Below are 14,345 nucleotides of genomic sequence, written 5' to 3'. Positions count from 1 at the left end.
ACCCACGCCATATGAGTGTATACCGAACATCAAGTTTAGAAATTGTACGTTGAGCACTAAATTACCCATGTCTCTCCAAACGAATATGGTCGACTTTATTTCACCAGTCACTCCTCTGCTATTGCAGCTCCCAATCCAGGCAATTATCCTGCCTTTACTATGCGTCCCGAGCGCAGTTGTCTCATTCTTTAGTTGAATGCAGAATTACTGGCTTAGCGAACCTATTTCTTGTCCCTTGATCGAAATGGATGTCGCAAAAGTGGTTCCCCTGTCGCCAATTCTACAATTCCGATACAAACATGGTGCTGGGAGCATGATCAAGCAGCAGGCCCAATGGGACAGCAAATACCACCCCTAACTCAGGTTCCGTGGACTCAAGCGAATGTGCAAAGGCGGCTTGGACCATATATTGTAAGCCTTTTGGTTTGCCAACCAGTCACGACTCTCGTCACTTAGCACCATGTCAAAGTTGAAGAGCATTCGGGCCAGGGCCAAGCGCATCTCGATATAGGCCAACCTGTTGCAACCATGAGTACATCAGCGCTTGTCATTAACTTGGATGCAATAACTCACGATCTTCCAATACAATTACGCTTCCCAACATGGAATGGTTGGAGGATATCTCGCTCGTCGCCTGCAAACTTTGGATCACCCAGGAAACGTTCCGGACAGAAGCTCGTCGGGTTTATAAAGTAGGCAGGATTGCGATATAACGCCCAATGCCATATGGCAACATGAGTCTACATTTTCAGCTTGGAGGTTCATCGAACTGGGGAAAGGAAGAAACATACATTCTCAGGTACAAAAGACCCACCGATGATACGACCGCCCTTTGGCACGATCCTTGGCATGCCAATCGGAACTGGAGGGTACAATCGCATCGTTTCTTCCAAGCAAGCCAACATGTAATCCAGCTGACTGGCTTTGGCCATGGTTATATCGTCGTCGCTAACAAATGCACTTCTCACTTCCCTTGTGAGTCTTGCCAACTTTTCAGGATGTCTCAAAAGTAGATAGGTAACGCCAGAGAGCACGGTGGCGGTAGTTTCAGAGCCAGCCACGATAAGTACCGAGGCATTCATGACGAGCTTATCCATTTCCATCTCCTATAAAAGAGGTTCTCATGTGAGTTTCATCGGGACAGGCTCGAATAATGAAGCAACAAAATTTTTGGCTCACATTTTTCTTGTTGATGTCCAACATGGCCTCGACAAGATCAGTTCGCTTGACCGTCATGCGTTTTTCAAGCTTTTCCCTCGTGTATGCCTGATGGTTGAGTATTTTCTTGGAGATTATCGGTCTGAAAAGACGTAGCAGAGTTGACTTGAACCACGGATAGTGCCCTAGTGAGGACATGATGGCACTGATATATGTGACCTGGAAGATGGGTCGCACCCAGGGGTGATAATCGGCATTCTCCAGACAATGGTAAGATTCGCCCATTACCAAATTGCCAATAAGGTCAAATGTTGTAAAATTGAACCACGCCGACATGTCAATCTTGCCAGATACCTCAGGTGACTTGCACTGATCCCGCAATCTGCGAATAAGTAGGCCAATGGAGTTTTGAATCAGCGGTTCCATGTCCCTTAATACCCGGTCAGAAAAGCCCACGCCTACTGCTCGACGCATCTGGGCATGCTCCTCAGCAGGTGCAAACATGATGTTCGTAGCCTGGCGATCTTGAACTTTGTAGTACTCGTCCCATTTTGCAAAATCTTGCTTGCCGCCCATAATGTCGCGCCAGGCCGACGCATGCGCAAATGCGAGCTCGTTGGGAGCAATGCGTACCACGGGTCCATATTGTTCATGGATCGGAAGCATGTCAAAGGCTAGACGGCCCTGGATTGCCTTGACAACATAGGGAAGGCGAAAGGCGCGCCATAGCAGAGGGCCTGGAAAATTGCGGAGTGGATGGAAAAAGACATTGTAAAATGCTTCCACAATAATCCATACAATCACAGTCTAGTCGGACAATATCAGATCAGATGTTCAGTTTTATGCAGATGGTTCTGCGACACGTACCACGGCAAAGCAAACGACGAAAAGGTTGCTCATTCTTAGAGCTCCGTCCATTGTAATGATCTGCTCCATGGTTTTCCGGCGATGAAGAATGAAAAGCTGAAAGGCTCGAGATCAAGCCATGGCACTGTTCCGTCTAGTACGACTTCAGTCATGTCCCAAAGGATATATGACTCAGGATGTGGGCATAGATAAGAACCATAGATGCTCGCATGCATATATTGCTGATGTACATACATGCTATTATTAGCAGCCGTTATACTTTTTCTCCACATAACCATGAATCAATTGGTATAATCCAGGTTTTTTAGTCAATGGTTCTTTCTAACTGCATGGCGCTAAGGTTGTTTGCATTAGAGTCAGATCATGTAAGCATGCGCGCATCGTTTGAGCATTATGGTGTCAGTTGAGTGACACGTAAGCGCTCGGCTCATTCTCGTCTTTGCTAGAGATGCAAACGCAGATTTCTACCCGATTTCATGCATGTTTCGTACCGAGGAAACTAGTCCCTGTACACGAGCCGGTCTTGTAAGATGTGCTGTGCCGTATATGGTTGCATACGCGTTATACGTCTCTACACTAGCCTCAGCTCGGTGTGGAGCTCCCACTTTTGCGATATGGGGGTAACGATATGTACGCAACATATATGTATCATAATTTCATCCGTGTAGTGTCCCTCCGCCCAGATCATCTAAGTGTATTACATTTCTGTGAACAGAGAGCATCTGCTGACTAGACTCAATACTTGAAAATGTCAGAAAATCTCGAAAACACAACAGGTCTACAAAAGTCTGTTTCAACTGCGGTGCAACTGGCCGCAGACTATGCACACCATGCCATGAAACCCGACGGCCACTGGCTCACGGAGCTTCGAGCCACCGTTGGTTTCACGGCCGGGTACATTTGTCTACGAAAAATGCTGGGACCTCCTCTCTCCGAAAAGGAAGCAGGGAAGATGGCCCAATGGATACAGTCTCGGCAGAACACATCAGACGGATCATGGGGCCTACTGCCCGACAGGCCTGGGGATGTTTCAACGACGACCGAGGGTTATTTTGCCCTCAAGCTCCTTGGCGTGCCTACCGAGAGCTACGCAATGCAGAGGGCTCAATCCTTTATTCTATCCCAAGGCGGGATCAGCAAAATGGGTGTCTTCACTCAGCTGGAGTATTACGAATATGCACCCTTGCATAAAAACAAACAAATGCGTTAGCGCTTAAGGGAAAAAGGGAGGGGCTTAGCACCGAAAGCCGGGAATAGGTCAAAATAGGAACCATTATCCTCGATAATTGCTAGCCAGCTGCCTAATAGGATTATAATTTTGGTAATAATCTAAACGGTTAAATTATTAAAATTATTAAATTTTATCGATTCTAAAATTATAAAATCGGCTTAGCATTATAATTTAAAAAATATTAATAAAAGAATAAATAAATATATATTATAAAAAAATTTCCTATATAAATAATTATTATTTTAATAATTAATTTAAGCATTTATTTTATTTATAAGTAAAGCATTTAATACGCTTTAACGATTATATTTATAATATTAATTTAAAAATATATTTAGTTATTTTTTGTTTAATTTAATATTTTATTTAACGTTCCCTATTAATATAAACCTTAATACCCTTATATTTAGGTTTATTTTAAAAACCCGTAATATAATCGTTATATTTTAATTATTTTTATTTAAATACGTTTTACTAAAAATTAACTAAATAATAACCGGCAAAATATTTACCGTTAGCAAAAATAATAGCGGTTATAATAAAAAAAATAAAGGCACCGAAAAAACCACTTCCGGATAAGTATTTTAAAAAATATTTACCAAAGCTATAAATATCGATATTAAAGCAGAAAACGACTTTAAAATCTTTAAAAAATAATATAATAATATTTTTAAAAAAAATTCGTCGATTTTTAAAAAAAAAAAATCGCAAATCTAAGCTTATTAAAAAACTCCAGGCCTTTAATACCGTTATAAAGGGAGCAGCTAATATTATTATTATATTAATTTAAAAAATCGATAAGCTTAAATTTAATACCTTTATAACGTACGACGGAATTTTTAAAAAATTTAAAAAATACTTTATATAAATTTATGCCTATTATTTATTTTATATAAAAAGCTTTTAAAATAACCTTTAAAAAACTGTTTACGCGGCATTTTTTTTTTAAAAAAACGCGTTTTTGCGTAATTCGAATTTTATTTTTCCGAAGTAAATAAATACGGATAAATATTTAATTAATATAAAAACGAAATATAAAAAATTTTTAAATTATACGCAAGTTTTAAAAAAACGTTTAAATTATTATTTTAAAATTTTAACGAAAAAAAATAAGCCGAAAAAAAATTTAAAACCTTTAAATAAAAAAAATTAATATTAATATATACCGCTAAATTTAAAAGGATTATCGCCCGTATAAATTATATTAACGATACTAAAATTATATTATATTATTAAAGGTTTAAAAAAAAATAAAAAACGAAATTAACAGGATTTTATACTTTTTAAAAGATTTTATTAAATATACGGAATTTACGGTACGTATCAATAATTAGCTATACGCGCGGAAATCTAAAAAACGATATATACCTAAATATTAATAGCGTATTATAGCTAATATAAGAAAACCCTAGTATAACGGAAGCAATTAGCGAAATAATAATTAAAAAAGTAAAACCTTATACGGAACCTATAATAAATAAATAAATTTTAACGCTATTTAACGAAAAAATAAATTTAAAATTAAATATTATAATTATAATAAAATAAAATATTATATTAATAAATATCGCTAATTTAAAAAAACTAAATTTAAGCCCGTATTAAAAGGTAAAAAGCAATTTAATAATATTAAATAAGATAATATACTTTATAAATTATTTTTATAAACGGCGTGCTTCGATAACGCTTATCGAACGTATAAATTTAGTAAAAATAATAATAAATAATACTTTTAAAAATAAAAAACTTTAGCAATTATACGCCTAAAAAGAATTATTATTTTTAATTTAAAAAAATAAATATAAAATAATAATAGCGAAATTATACCTAATGCTTTAAAAAACGAAGCTTATTTTTAAATATAATAAGCCGAATACTAGGTCCTAAAAGTAAAATTAAAAAAATCGATCGATAATATTAGTAATAATAATAAAAATTATAGCAAAATCGACTTTTACGCACTTAATAATATTTGTAATATTAACGGATTACCGGAAAAATAACGACTAATGCGATAATTATAAATTTCGGATAACGAAATATTCGAGATTATAATTCGACGAAATTAATTAATTAAACCCGGTACCTCCTATATAATTATTATAGTAAAAATATACGGATTAGGATAATAACTTATAAAAATCCTTTAAAAAACTATTAATATAATATAAAAAAAAAAACCCTAAGCGCTATTTTTAAAAATAATCCTTGATTTAATATTAAGCATAAATAATACCATTAAATTGCGTAAATAGGATATATCGATTTAAAATACGACGAATACCTAAAATTAAAGGTTTAGCAAAAAATTTTCCTTTTTAAAATAAAAAAAACCGTTATAAATTACCTTTATTTAGCGGGATTTATAAAAAAAATAAAAATAAGCTATTGCGATACCCGAGGATACGTTATATTCGCTACGCACTTTAGCCTAAAATAATATTTAAATACGGAAAAATAGCTATAATTAAAATATATAATAAACGGATATAACCTTTATATAAAAAATAAAGCTAAAGCATAACGATAAATTAAAAAACTACGGGCCATAAATCAACTTAAAATAACCCTAATTCGATATACGACGGTAATCGATAACGCCATAAAAACGACGCAGAAAGCACTACCGCGATATTTTTAATTTTCGATAATCCAACTAATTATTTTAATTAAAAAAACCATTAACGATATTAGCCTATTAAAAATTAGACGATTTTATTTAAAATATAAAGAAACCAAAAAGCTAAAAAAGTCCTTTAAGGATAATAAATTATAAGGAAATATTTTTAATATATAGCAAAAAACAGGCGAATTATCCAAATAATATAAAAATTAACCCTTATAAGCTAAAAAAAACCTAAGTATATTAAAATAATAAATATATACGGCCGCCGAAAAACGATAAGCCAATAAACGACTAAATAAAAATCTAAAAAAAAACCTAAACCACTTTTAAAAAAATAAAAGCGGTCCTAAATCGAAAAATCTATATATGCCATAAATAGCATTAATATTAACGAATATTTTACGATTTAAATTAAAATTATAAACTAAAAAATATAAGCCTTAATAAATATAAAAGCTTAAAAAATTTTTATTTCGCTAATAATTATTAACGCTTTATAAATATTATAAAAGCAAAAAAAAACGCTTTATATATTTAATATTATTAATAAAAAACCTATATCGTATAAAAACGGAATTATAAATATAAAAACTGCGTATATTTAAATTTATATTTAAAATTATAAAAAAGGACTTAAATGCGATATTATAAAAATCACGGATTACGATATTATTTTAGAAATACTTTAATTATAAGCGAATAACCTAAAAGTAAATTAGAATATTAGCTAATTTTAATAAAATATACCAAAAAGAAAATTAGCCTTTAAGGAGCGCTTAAAAAACGGACTTTTAAGCAACCTTAAAATATTTAAATTCTATTTTATAATTAAGTATATTAAGCCGAAATTCGAAATTAAAATATTAAAAAAATACTAAAAATTTAGCGATTTATTTAATAAAATATTAAAAATAGAATTACTAAAGCATATAAAATACGACTATAAAATACCTCTCTAAAAAGGAAAGAAACTATATTTTATGCCAACGTACCTAATAAAACCTTAGCACGAAAAGGCACTAAAAAAATACCTAGCGGATATATTATAAAAGGGATAAATTACAAAATTTATTTTACCTGCAAAATACCTAATATTCTTTATACCTAAAAAAAGCAAAAACGGAAAACCTAAATAAAGATTTTATATCGATTACCGCAAGCTTAACGATATTACGATTAAAAACCGATACTTTTTATTTTTAATTAAAAACCTACGCGATAAATTGCACGGAGCTTAATAATTTATAGCCCTAGATTTGCCTAACGCGTATGGTTTAATATATATTAAAAAAGGAAAAAAATAAAAAACCGCTTTTTGTTGCAAATACGGATATTTTAAATATAAGGTTATATTTTTCGGATTAATTAACGTATTAGCAAATTTTTAAAATATAATTAATAACGTTTTAAAAAAATACTTTAATAAATTCGTAATAATATACTTCGACGATATATTTATTTATTTTAAGGATTTTAACGAATATTAATAATACGTTAAAATAATATTATAAAAATTATAAAGGGTAAACCTGCTAATTAACCCCGAAAAAAATAAATTTTATAAAAAAAAAATTATTTTTGTAAAATATATAATATCCCTTGGAAAAATTAAAATAAAATTATTTAAAATTTTAGCAATAAAAAATTGGCCTATTTTAACCTCGGTAATAGAAATTAAATTTTTTTTAGGATTTGTAAACTTTTACTAAATATTTGTTTAAAAACTCGGAAATATTGCCGTACCGCTTACGTATTTAATAAAAAAAGATATACTTTTCGATTAAATACCTAAAGCGTAAAAAGCCTTTAAAATAATTAAAAAACGAATTACGGATAAGCTTATAATACGTATAGTAGACCCGGAATAAGAATTTAAAATCGAAATAAATATTTTAAATTATGCTATAGGCGGATAATTTATATAAAAGGACGATAACGGGAAACCATACCCGATTGTATTTTATAATAAAAAATTTATAAAAAAAATAACTAAATTACTAGATTTATAATAAAAAACTTATAGCAATTATCGAAGCATTTTAAAAATGGAAATATTATTTTAGCGGAATTAAGTATTAAATTAAAATTTATACCGATTATAAAAACCTAGCCTTATTTATTATTAATAAAAAATTTAATAAATAATAAATTAAATAGGCAAAATTCTTAGTAAATTATAATTTTAAAATTATTTACCGTAAAAGATTAAAAAACGGCAAAGCTAACGTTTTTAGCCGAAAACTAAATTATTTTTAGGAAATACTAAAAAAAACTAATATTATTTTTTCGATAAACGATAACGGAAACCTAATATTTATTATAACTTTATATATAATTATAAAAATTAGTAACGATAATAGCTAAATTAAAAAAATAACTAACGATAACGGTATATTCGATATATACGCTAATAAAATTAAGATTAAAAACGTATTATTTGATTAAATAATTAAAGATTATTACGAATTACCTATTAAAGGATATTAAAAAATATTTAAAATAATTAAATAAATCTAATAATATTTCGATTACCTATAGTTACGCAAATATATTAATAATATTATTAAAAAATATAATTTATGTAATAAGGCAAAATTAATACGATATAAATAATATAAAAAATTATAATTTATATTACCGTTAAATAAGGTATAGAAATTTATAGCATTAAATTTTATCGTAAAATTACTATTTTTAAAAAAACCTTTAATTAAAACCTTTTATAATAATATTTTAATATTTACCGAATAATTTACGAAATACGCTTATTTTTTTCTATATAAAAAAGCTAATAATGTCGAAAAACTAGCTTATATATTCCTCCGAACGATAGTTAGCTAGCACGGATTATTAAATAAAATTATTTTAAATAAAAATAAACTTTTTATGTCGAAATTTTGGAAATTATTTATTAATTAGCTAAAATGCGATTATAAGCTTTTAATAGCTTTTTATCTGTAAATTAACGGATAAATAAAACGAGTAAATTAAATATTCGAGAAATATTTTAAATATTATATTAATTATAAATAAAATAATTAGGTTACGCTATTATTATTCGCATAATTTATATATAATAATATAATACGAAAACCTACCGGAATATTATTATTTTACGCTAATTACGGATATAAACCCGATATTATTAAAAAACCACTAAAAAGAAAGGAATTTGCATTATACGCTATTTTACGCGTTAAATAATTTAAAAACCTATAAGCAAAATTTTAAAAAACCTTTATTGCTATTTAACAAAAAATAAAAATATAATACGATAAAAAAAAAATTAAAAAACTAATTTTTAAAAAAAAAATAAAGTTTACTTTTTACGCAAATATATTAAAATAAAACGATTAAGCGATAAATTCGATTTTAAAAAACTCGGATTATTTAAGATCGATAAGAAAATTTCGAACGTTAATTACCGATTTAAGCTATTAAAAATTATAAAAAACTATAAAACCTTTTATATTTTATTATTCGAATTAGCACTAAAAAACGCTAAAATCGACGAAATACTAAAAACCGAACTAAATTAGCAAAATTACGATATTAAAAAAATTATTAATTATAAAAAAATCGGACGAAAATACTAATTCTACGTTAAATAAAAAAATTACCTACCTAAGGAAAATATTTAGGAACTTAAGAAGTATATTAAAAATTATATTGTTTTTAATTAATATTTTTAGTTTCGATAAAAAAACCGAAATTTATAAAATTATTTCCGAAACCGAATACCGATTAATCGGGTTTATTAGGAATATTTAATAATTAAAAATCGTTTATTATAAAATATTCGTAATTCTTAAAAGCAGGAAAAACTTTATTTTCTTTATTTAATTCCTTTATATTATAAGCAAATAATTCGGAATTATAAACCTTTATTTATGCTTTAATTTTCCGAATTCGAAATAACCGATTAGCAGCAGCCGCTAAAAAAGATTAAAGCTTAACTATTTTTTCGTAAAACTCTAAAAAACTATCGCTCGCTTTTTTTTTTCGATTTTTAATTTCCGCTATTAATCTAAAACCTTCCGAAGCATAAAAGCTATTAAAATATTATCGTATTTCCGAAAAAAATACGCAATATACTTTAAATAATAAATCGATTTTTTGTCCGCTATTCGGTAAAGACGTTTATTTTTAAAATAAAGCGTATACGGTATATTTATAATATAACCGTTTAATTTAATAAAATTAAAAAGCTTAATTTATTTATAAGTTTTTCGTTTTTTCGTTATTTCCGATAAAAATTTTAATATAATAAGCATATATTATAAATAAAGCAAAAAAAAAATGATAAAAAAGGGAAATAAAATAATTACGGTATATAGGCATTACGACCTATTTAAGCGGCTTAAAGTTTTTTAAAAATAAAAAATATAAAAAAGGGAGCTAATATTACGAATATGCACTTTTATATAAAAATAAATAAATGCGTTAGCGCTTAAGGGAAAAAAAAAAGGGCTTAGTACCAAAAGCCGGAAATAGATTAAAATAGGAATTATTATCCTCGATAATTGCTAGCCAGCTGCCTAATAAAATTATAATTTTAGCAATAATTTAAACGGTTAAATTATTAGGATTATTAAATTTTATCGATTTTAAGATTATAAAATCGGCTTAGTATTATAATTTAAGGAATATTAATAAAAAAATAAATAAATATATATTATAAAAAAATTTCTTATATAAATAGTTATTACCTTAGTAATTAATTTAAATATTTATTTTATTTATAGGTAAAGCATTTAATACGCTTTAACGATTATATTTATAATATTAATTTAAAAATATATTTAATTATTTTTTGCTTAATTTAGTATTTTATTTAACGTTCCTTATTAGCATAAACCCTAATACCCCTATATTTAGGTTTATTCTAAAAACCCGTAGTATAGTCGTTATATAGAGCTGGCCCTTATGGGTGTCCTTGATTGGAATGAAATGGCCCAGGTGCCCGCCGAGCTGATACTGCTACCCGCGTCTGCGCCCGTTAGCATCTATGCGTTTAGCTACTGGTCCCGCGTCACGGCCGTCCCCATTATGATTCTGAGGCATCACCGGCCCGTGTACCGCATTGTGCCCGAAGGATTCCTTGATGAGCTCTACGTGGACCCCGACGACAAACATCTGCGTTTCACACCTCCCTTGGGAACTCTGTGGCGGGACGGCGAAAAGGGGAGATTCTGCGGCAGCCTTGCTGACAGGGCATTGGGTATCCTGGATCCAATTCTGAGACGTGTGCCCATGACGAGACCATATGCGCTTTCCTGCTGCGTGCGATATATTCTGGACCACTTGGATGCCGGCGGCTACGGCGCTTTCTGGAATTCCAATTTTGCCGCCGTCATGGCACTTCATGCTGAAGGATTCTCGGCACAACATCCAGCCGTCCAGCATCTTTTGACGGCCATTGACACATGCCTGTGGGAAGACACCCTTGGTATCAGAATGCAGGTCACCATTGGTCCTGTTTGGGACACGGCCCTTATGGCCATGGGGCTGCTCGAGACAGGCCTTGCCGATAGTAGAATGGAGTTGACAGCGCAGTGGTTCAAATCACGCCAGATACTAGAGACACAAGGCGATTACCGTGTCCGCAACCAAATGCTAGCACCGGGAGGATGGCCCTTTCAATATTGCGTGAGTCGCCCATTGTCCATGATTAAATCTGGGTTCAAGTACTGACTCGACGTAGAACAGCCACTATCCAGACACTGACGACACCCTCGTGGCGTTAATGACCATCATCATGCACACTCCTTCAGACGTCACTTCGCAATCATGCATCCGGGCTATTGACTGGTTACTCGGTATGCAATGCTACGACGGCGGCTGGGCATGTTTCGACTTGAACAACGACCATCGGTACCTCAATCTGTTTCCTTTTGGCCAGGGCAATCAATTCTATGATCCTAGCGTACCCGATATCACGGGCCGGATTCTGGAATGCCTGGGCATGGTGCTGTCTATTCTGTCTTCCCCGGCCACAAAACGTGGTTCCACATTCGTGAATACATTTCACTACCAACGTATCCAGCAAGCATGCCGTAGAGGTATTTTGTTTTTGGACTCTGTACAAGAAACCGGGACAGGCATCTGGGGTAGCCGGTGGCACATCAACTATCTCGACGGGACGAGTAGTGTACTGTGCGGCTTGATGAGTGTGCGAGTCTTCTTCGAGGACGACCAACAAATCAAGGAGACTATTGAAAGAATGATTGTATGTCCGTTGGCGTGGCTCAAGTCGACACAAAATGCAGACGGTGGGTGGGGCGAGGATGTCGCATCGTACAGCGATGCCACAAAGGCTGGACGCGGTGTGAGCACGCCGACGCAGACTGCTTGGGCTCTCATGGGGCTCTTGTCACACCTGCCGCCCACGGATAGCGCCGTGATAAGAGGTGTTCAATATCTGGTCAAGACACAGACGGGCAGTCCAGTGAGCGAGGAGGTTGGCGCAGGGATTGGTGCTGGACCCGGAGCCACTTGGACGCAAAAGGAGTATGTCAGTGTGGGTTTCCCAGATATCCTGTGGTTGGACTATGCCAGTTCTCGACATGGGTACCCTATGATTGCGCTTGGGCGATGGCTACACGAGATGAAGAGAAAGTCTTGACACGAATTGCATACACGGCGTAATCAAGCTATAAAAACGGGTAAAAGTTCTATACTTTATACCCGAAATCCGCATGACTAGACTCCAAAATGACGACACCTAGAACAGAAGATTGATAAAGAGACCAAACGCCCAAATGAATATACGAGACCAGCTCTTCTCCAACTCTCCATGACAACACGCCATGACTCAACCCAGCTAAGCTGATAATTCCTGGAAACAGCAGACTCCTCTCCTGCTTCCGAAATCCCATATCTAACTCCCACTAATCTGCCCAATGGTTGGCTGCTGCGAGTTGTAGCGAATAACGTGATCGCCGTCAACAAAGACGTCCAAGTCATAACTCTCCCCTGTTTGGTCGTAGAATTTATAATTGTAGTGCTCATTGGTGACAATCTCGACGAAATAGATGTAAAATGGACTGTAGCTGGTGCCAACCTGGTAGGCAGTGATGCCAGTCTCATTGGCAAAATCTTGCGAGGTCTGATGCCACTCATTGTCCACGGGCCAGTCGACCTCGACAACAAAAGGGGGTAGGGCGATACCCGGGGAGTCGGGATCCAGTGGCTTGGGGACCAGTCCAACGGGGTATCCTACTGCGTAGGAATTGTTCTTGTCGGATGTCTCTAGGACATAGCCGTGCTCAACATTTGGCACCGTGTCGCCCATGTTAATGTTTTGGCAACGATGCTGTAGTTGATGACTTGGTCCTGATGAGTTCTGCTCAGGATGCAGATTTCACGCAGTTGATCAAGCCAGTTTCTGGGATTTACTTATACTATACCTATGAGTCCGTCTTGTTCTCATGGTTGCACAATGTTACATGCCTCTGTGACAGCTTTTCGCAGCGTACGTAGCTTCAATGATTGAGGCTTTGGGCCTGGACGCCTGTCCGCATACAGGTGACAAGACCATTGGCAAAGGGTCTGCCTGAGTTGTTCACGACAAGAAATGAACCTTTGGTCGTTGTCCAGTAGCAAAGGCCCATGGCCAAGGAAGAAATCTCAGCCATAAGCCATGATAAAAGGCAGGTGGTTTCTGCCAAAGTAACATGTTTGCCCAATGTGATTGACTGTCAAACTTTTATTCAAGCTGTTAGGCAAGTGCCGCTAGTCACCATCTTGGATGGTGGCAATGGCCAATCTTGGCCAAACTGACATGGTCTTACATTGTCAGAACTTTCCATAGTATTGGATTGACAATGTGATCAGTTATCCCAGACAAAACTCTTGACGCAGGCCCAAATAGTAGAATTTGGTCTGGGGTAAATTGTCTCTCAACCAAGGTATTAACTTTCCGCTCACGGCGCCAAGCATTACTGTCAGTCTGGCTCTGGTAAATGAATGAAACACGTCGCAGGGAACGTGCATGGAATTATTTGGGCAGTGATTACGAGAGTTGTCTGGACTCGCACCGTCTTGCAAGATTCTACCCCAAACTTCGGGGTTGACAGCACATGAAAGATTAAGCCCACAATCTCCACTGAATCCCGCTCATGACCAGTCCTGTCTCGGACGTTTTAGAGTCCCCAGCATAAGCCAAATAGCTCAGTGGCAAAGAATTGTCTCGATACTCTTGTGTGACACGCAGAATATGTATTTATAGCAGCAGCGGGTGTCGTGTCCGCACGACTTTGGGCGCCCGGTCGTGGTCACCAGCTCTCCATTGCTGCTATCCTCTGCGGCGTAGCGCTAGGTTTCAACGCTAGGCCACCGCAGGCCCCCAGTCCCCCATATTTACCGCACGCCGCACTTTGTCTCGTTCCCCAAAGGGTAGATGTGAAAAGCATATAGCTCGTAAACAAATTACTGTCTAATTCTATCCATATTATACCCCTT

The 14,345-nt window shown here is 33.9% G+C and overlaps 4 protein-coding genes across 4 annotated transcripts; 2 read left to right on the top strand and 2 right to left on the bottom strand.

The window, feature by feature from the left end:
- Positions 1 to 354: 354 nt before the first annotated feature.
- PFICI_08234 (uncharacterized protein) lies at positions 355 to 2,094 on the bottom strand (the record flags this gene model as incomplete). Its single annotated transcript, XM_007836815.1, has 5 exons — positions 355 to 517; positions 574 to 740; positions 792 to 1,106; positions 1,180 to 1,965; positions 2,026 to 2,094. 5 exons carry the CDS (start codon positions 2,092 to 2,094, stop codon positions 355 to 357), a joined length of 1,500 nt encoding a protein of 499 aa, XP_007835006.1.
- A 679-nt stretch (positions 2,095 to 2,773) lies between these two features.
- On the top strand, positions 2,774 to 3,235 carry PFICI_08233 (uncharacterized protein; the record flags this gene model as incomplete). Its single annotated transcript, XM_007836814.1, has 1 exon — positions 2,774 to 3,235. One exon carries the CDS (start codon positions 2,774 to 2,776, stop codon positions 3,233 to 3,235), a length of 462 nt encoding a protein of 153 aa, XP_007835005.1.
- Positions 3,236 to 10,808: 7,573 nt separating this feature from the next.
- On the top strand, positions 10,809 to 12,507 carry PFICI_08232 (uncharacterized protein; the record flags this gene model as incomplete). Its single annotated transcript, XM_007836813.1, has 2 exons — positions 10,809 to 11,531; positions 11,587 to 12,507. The coding sequence occupies 2 exons, from the start codon at positions 10,809 to 10,811 to the stop codon at positions 12,505 to 12,507; spliced, it is 1,644 nt and encodes a 547-aa protein (XP_007835004.1).
- A 255-nt stretch (positions 12,508 to 12,762) lies between these two features.
- Positions 12,763 to 13,176, bottom strand: PFICI_08231 (uncharacterized protein; the record flags this gene model as incomplete). The annotated part of the gene is made up of 1 exon (XM_007836812.1): positions 12,763 to 13,176. The coding sequence occupies one exon, from the start codon at positions 13,174 to 13,176 to the stop codon at positions 12,763 to 12,765; it is 414 nt and encodes a 137-aa protein (XP_007835003.1).
- Positions 13,177 to 14,345: the final 1,169 nt, after the last annotated feature.

This window comes from Pestalotiopsis fici (genome assembly GCF_000516985.1).
Source record: "Pestalotiopsis fici W106-1 unplaced genomic scaffold PFICI_Scf_5, whole genome shotgun sequence".
Taxonomy (NCBI): domain Eukaryota; kingdom Fungi; phylum Ascomycota; class Sordariomycetes; order Amphisphaeriales; family Sporocadaceae; genus Pestalotiopsis; species Pestalotiopsis fici.
Note: the sequence above shows the minus strand (reverse complement) of the source record. Positions and strands in the feature narration are given on the sequence as shown.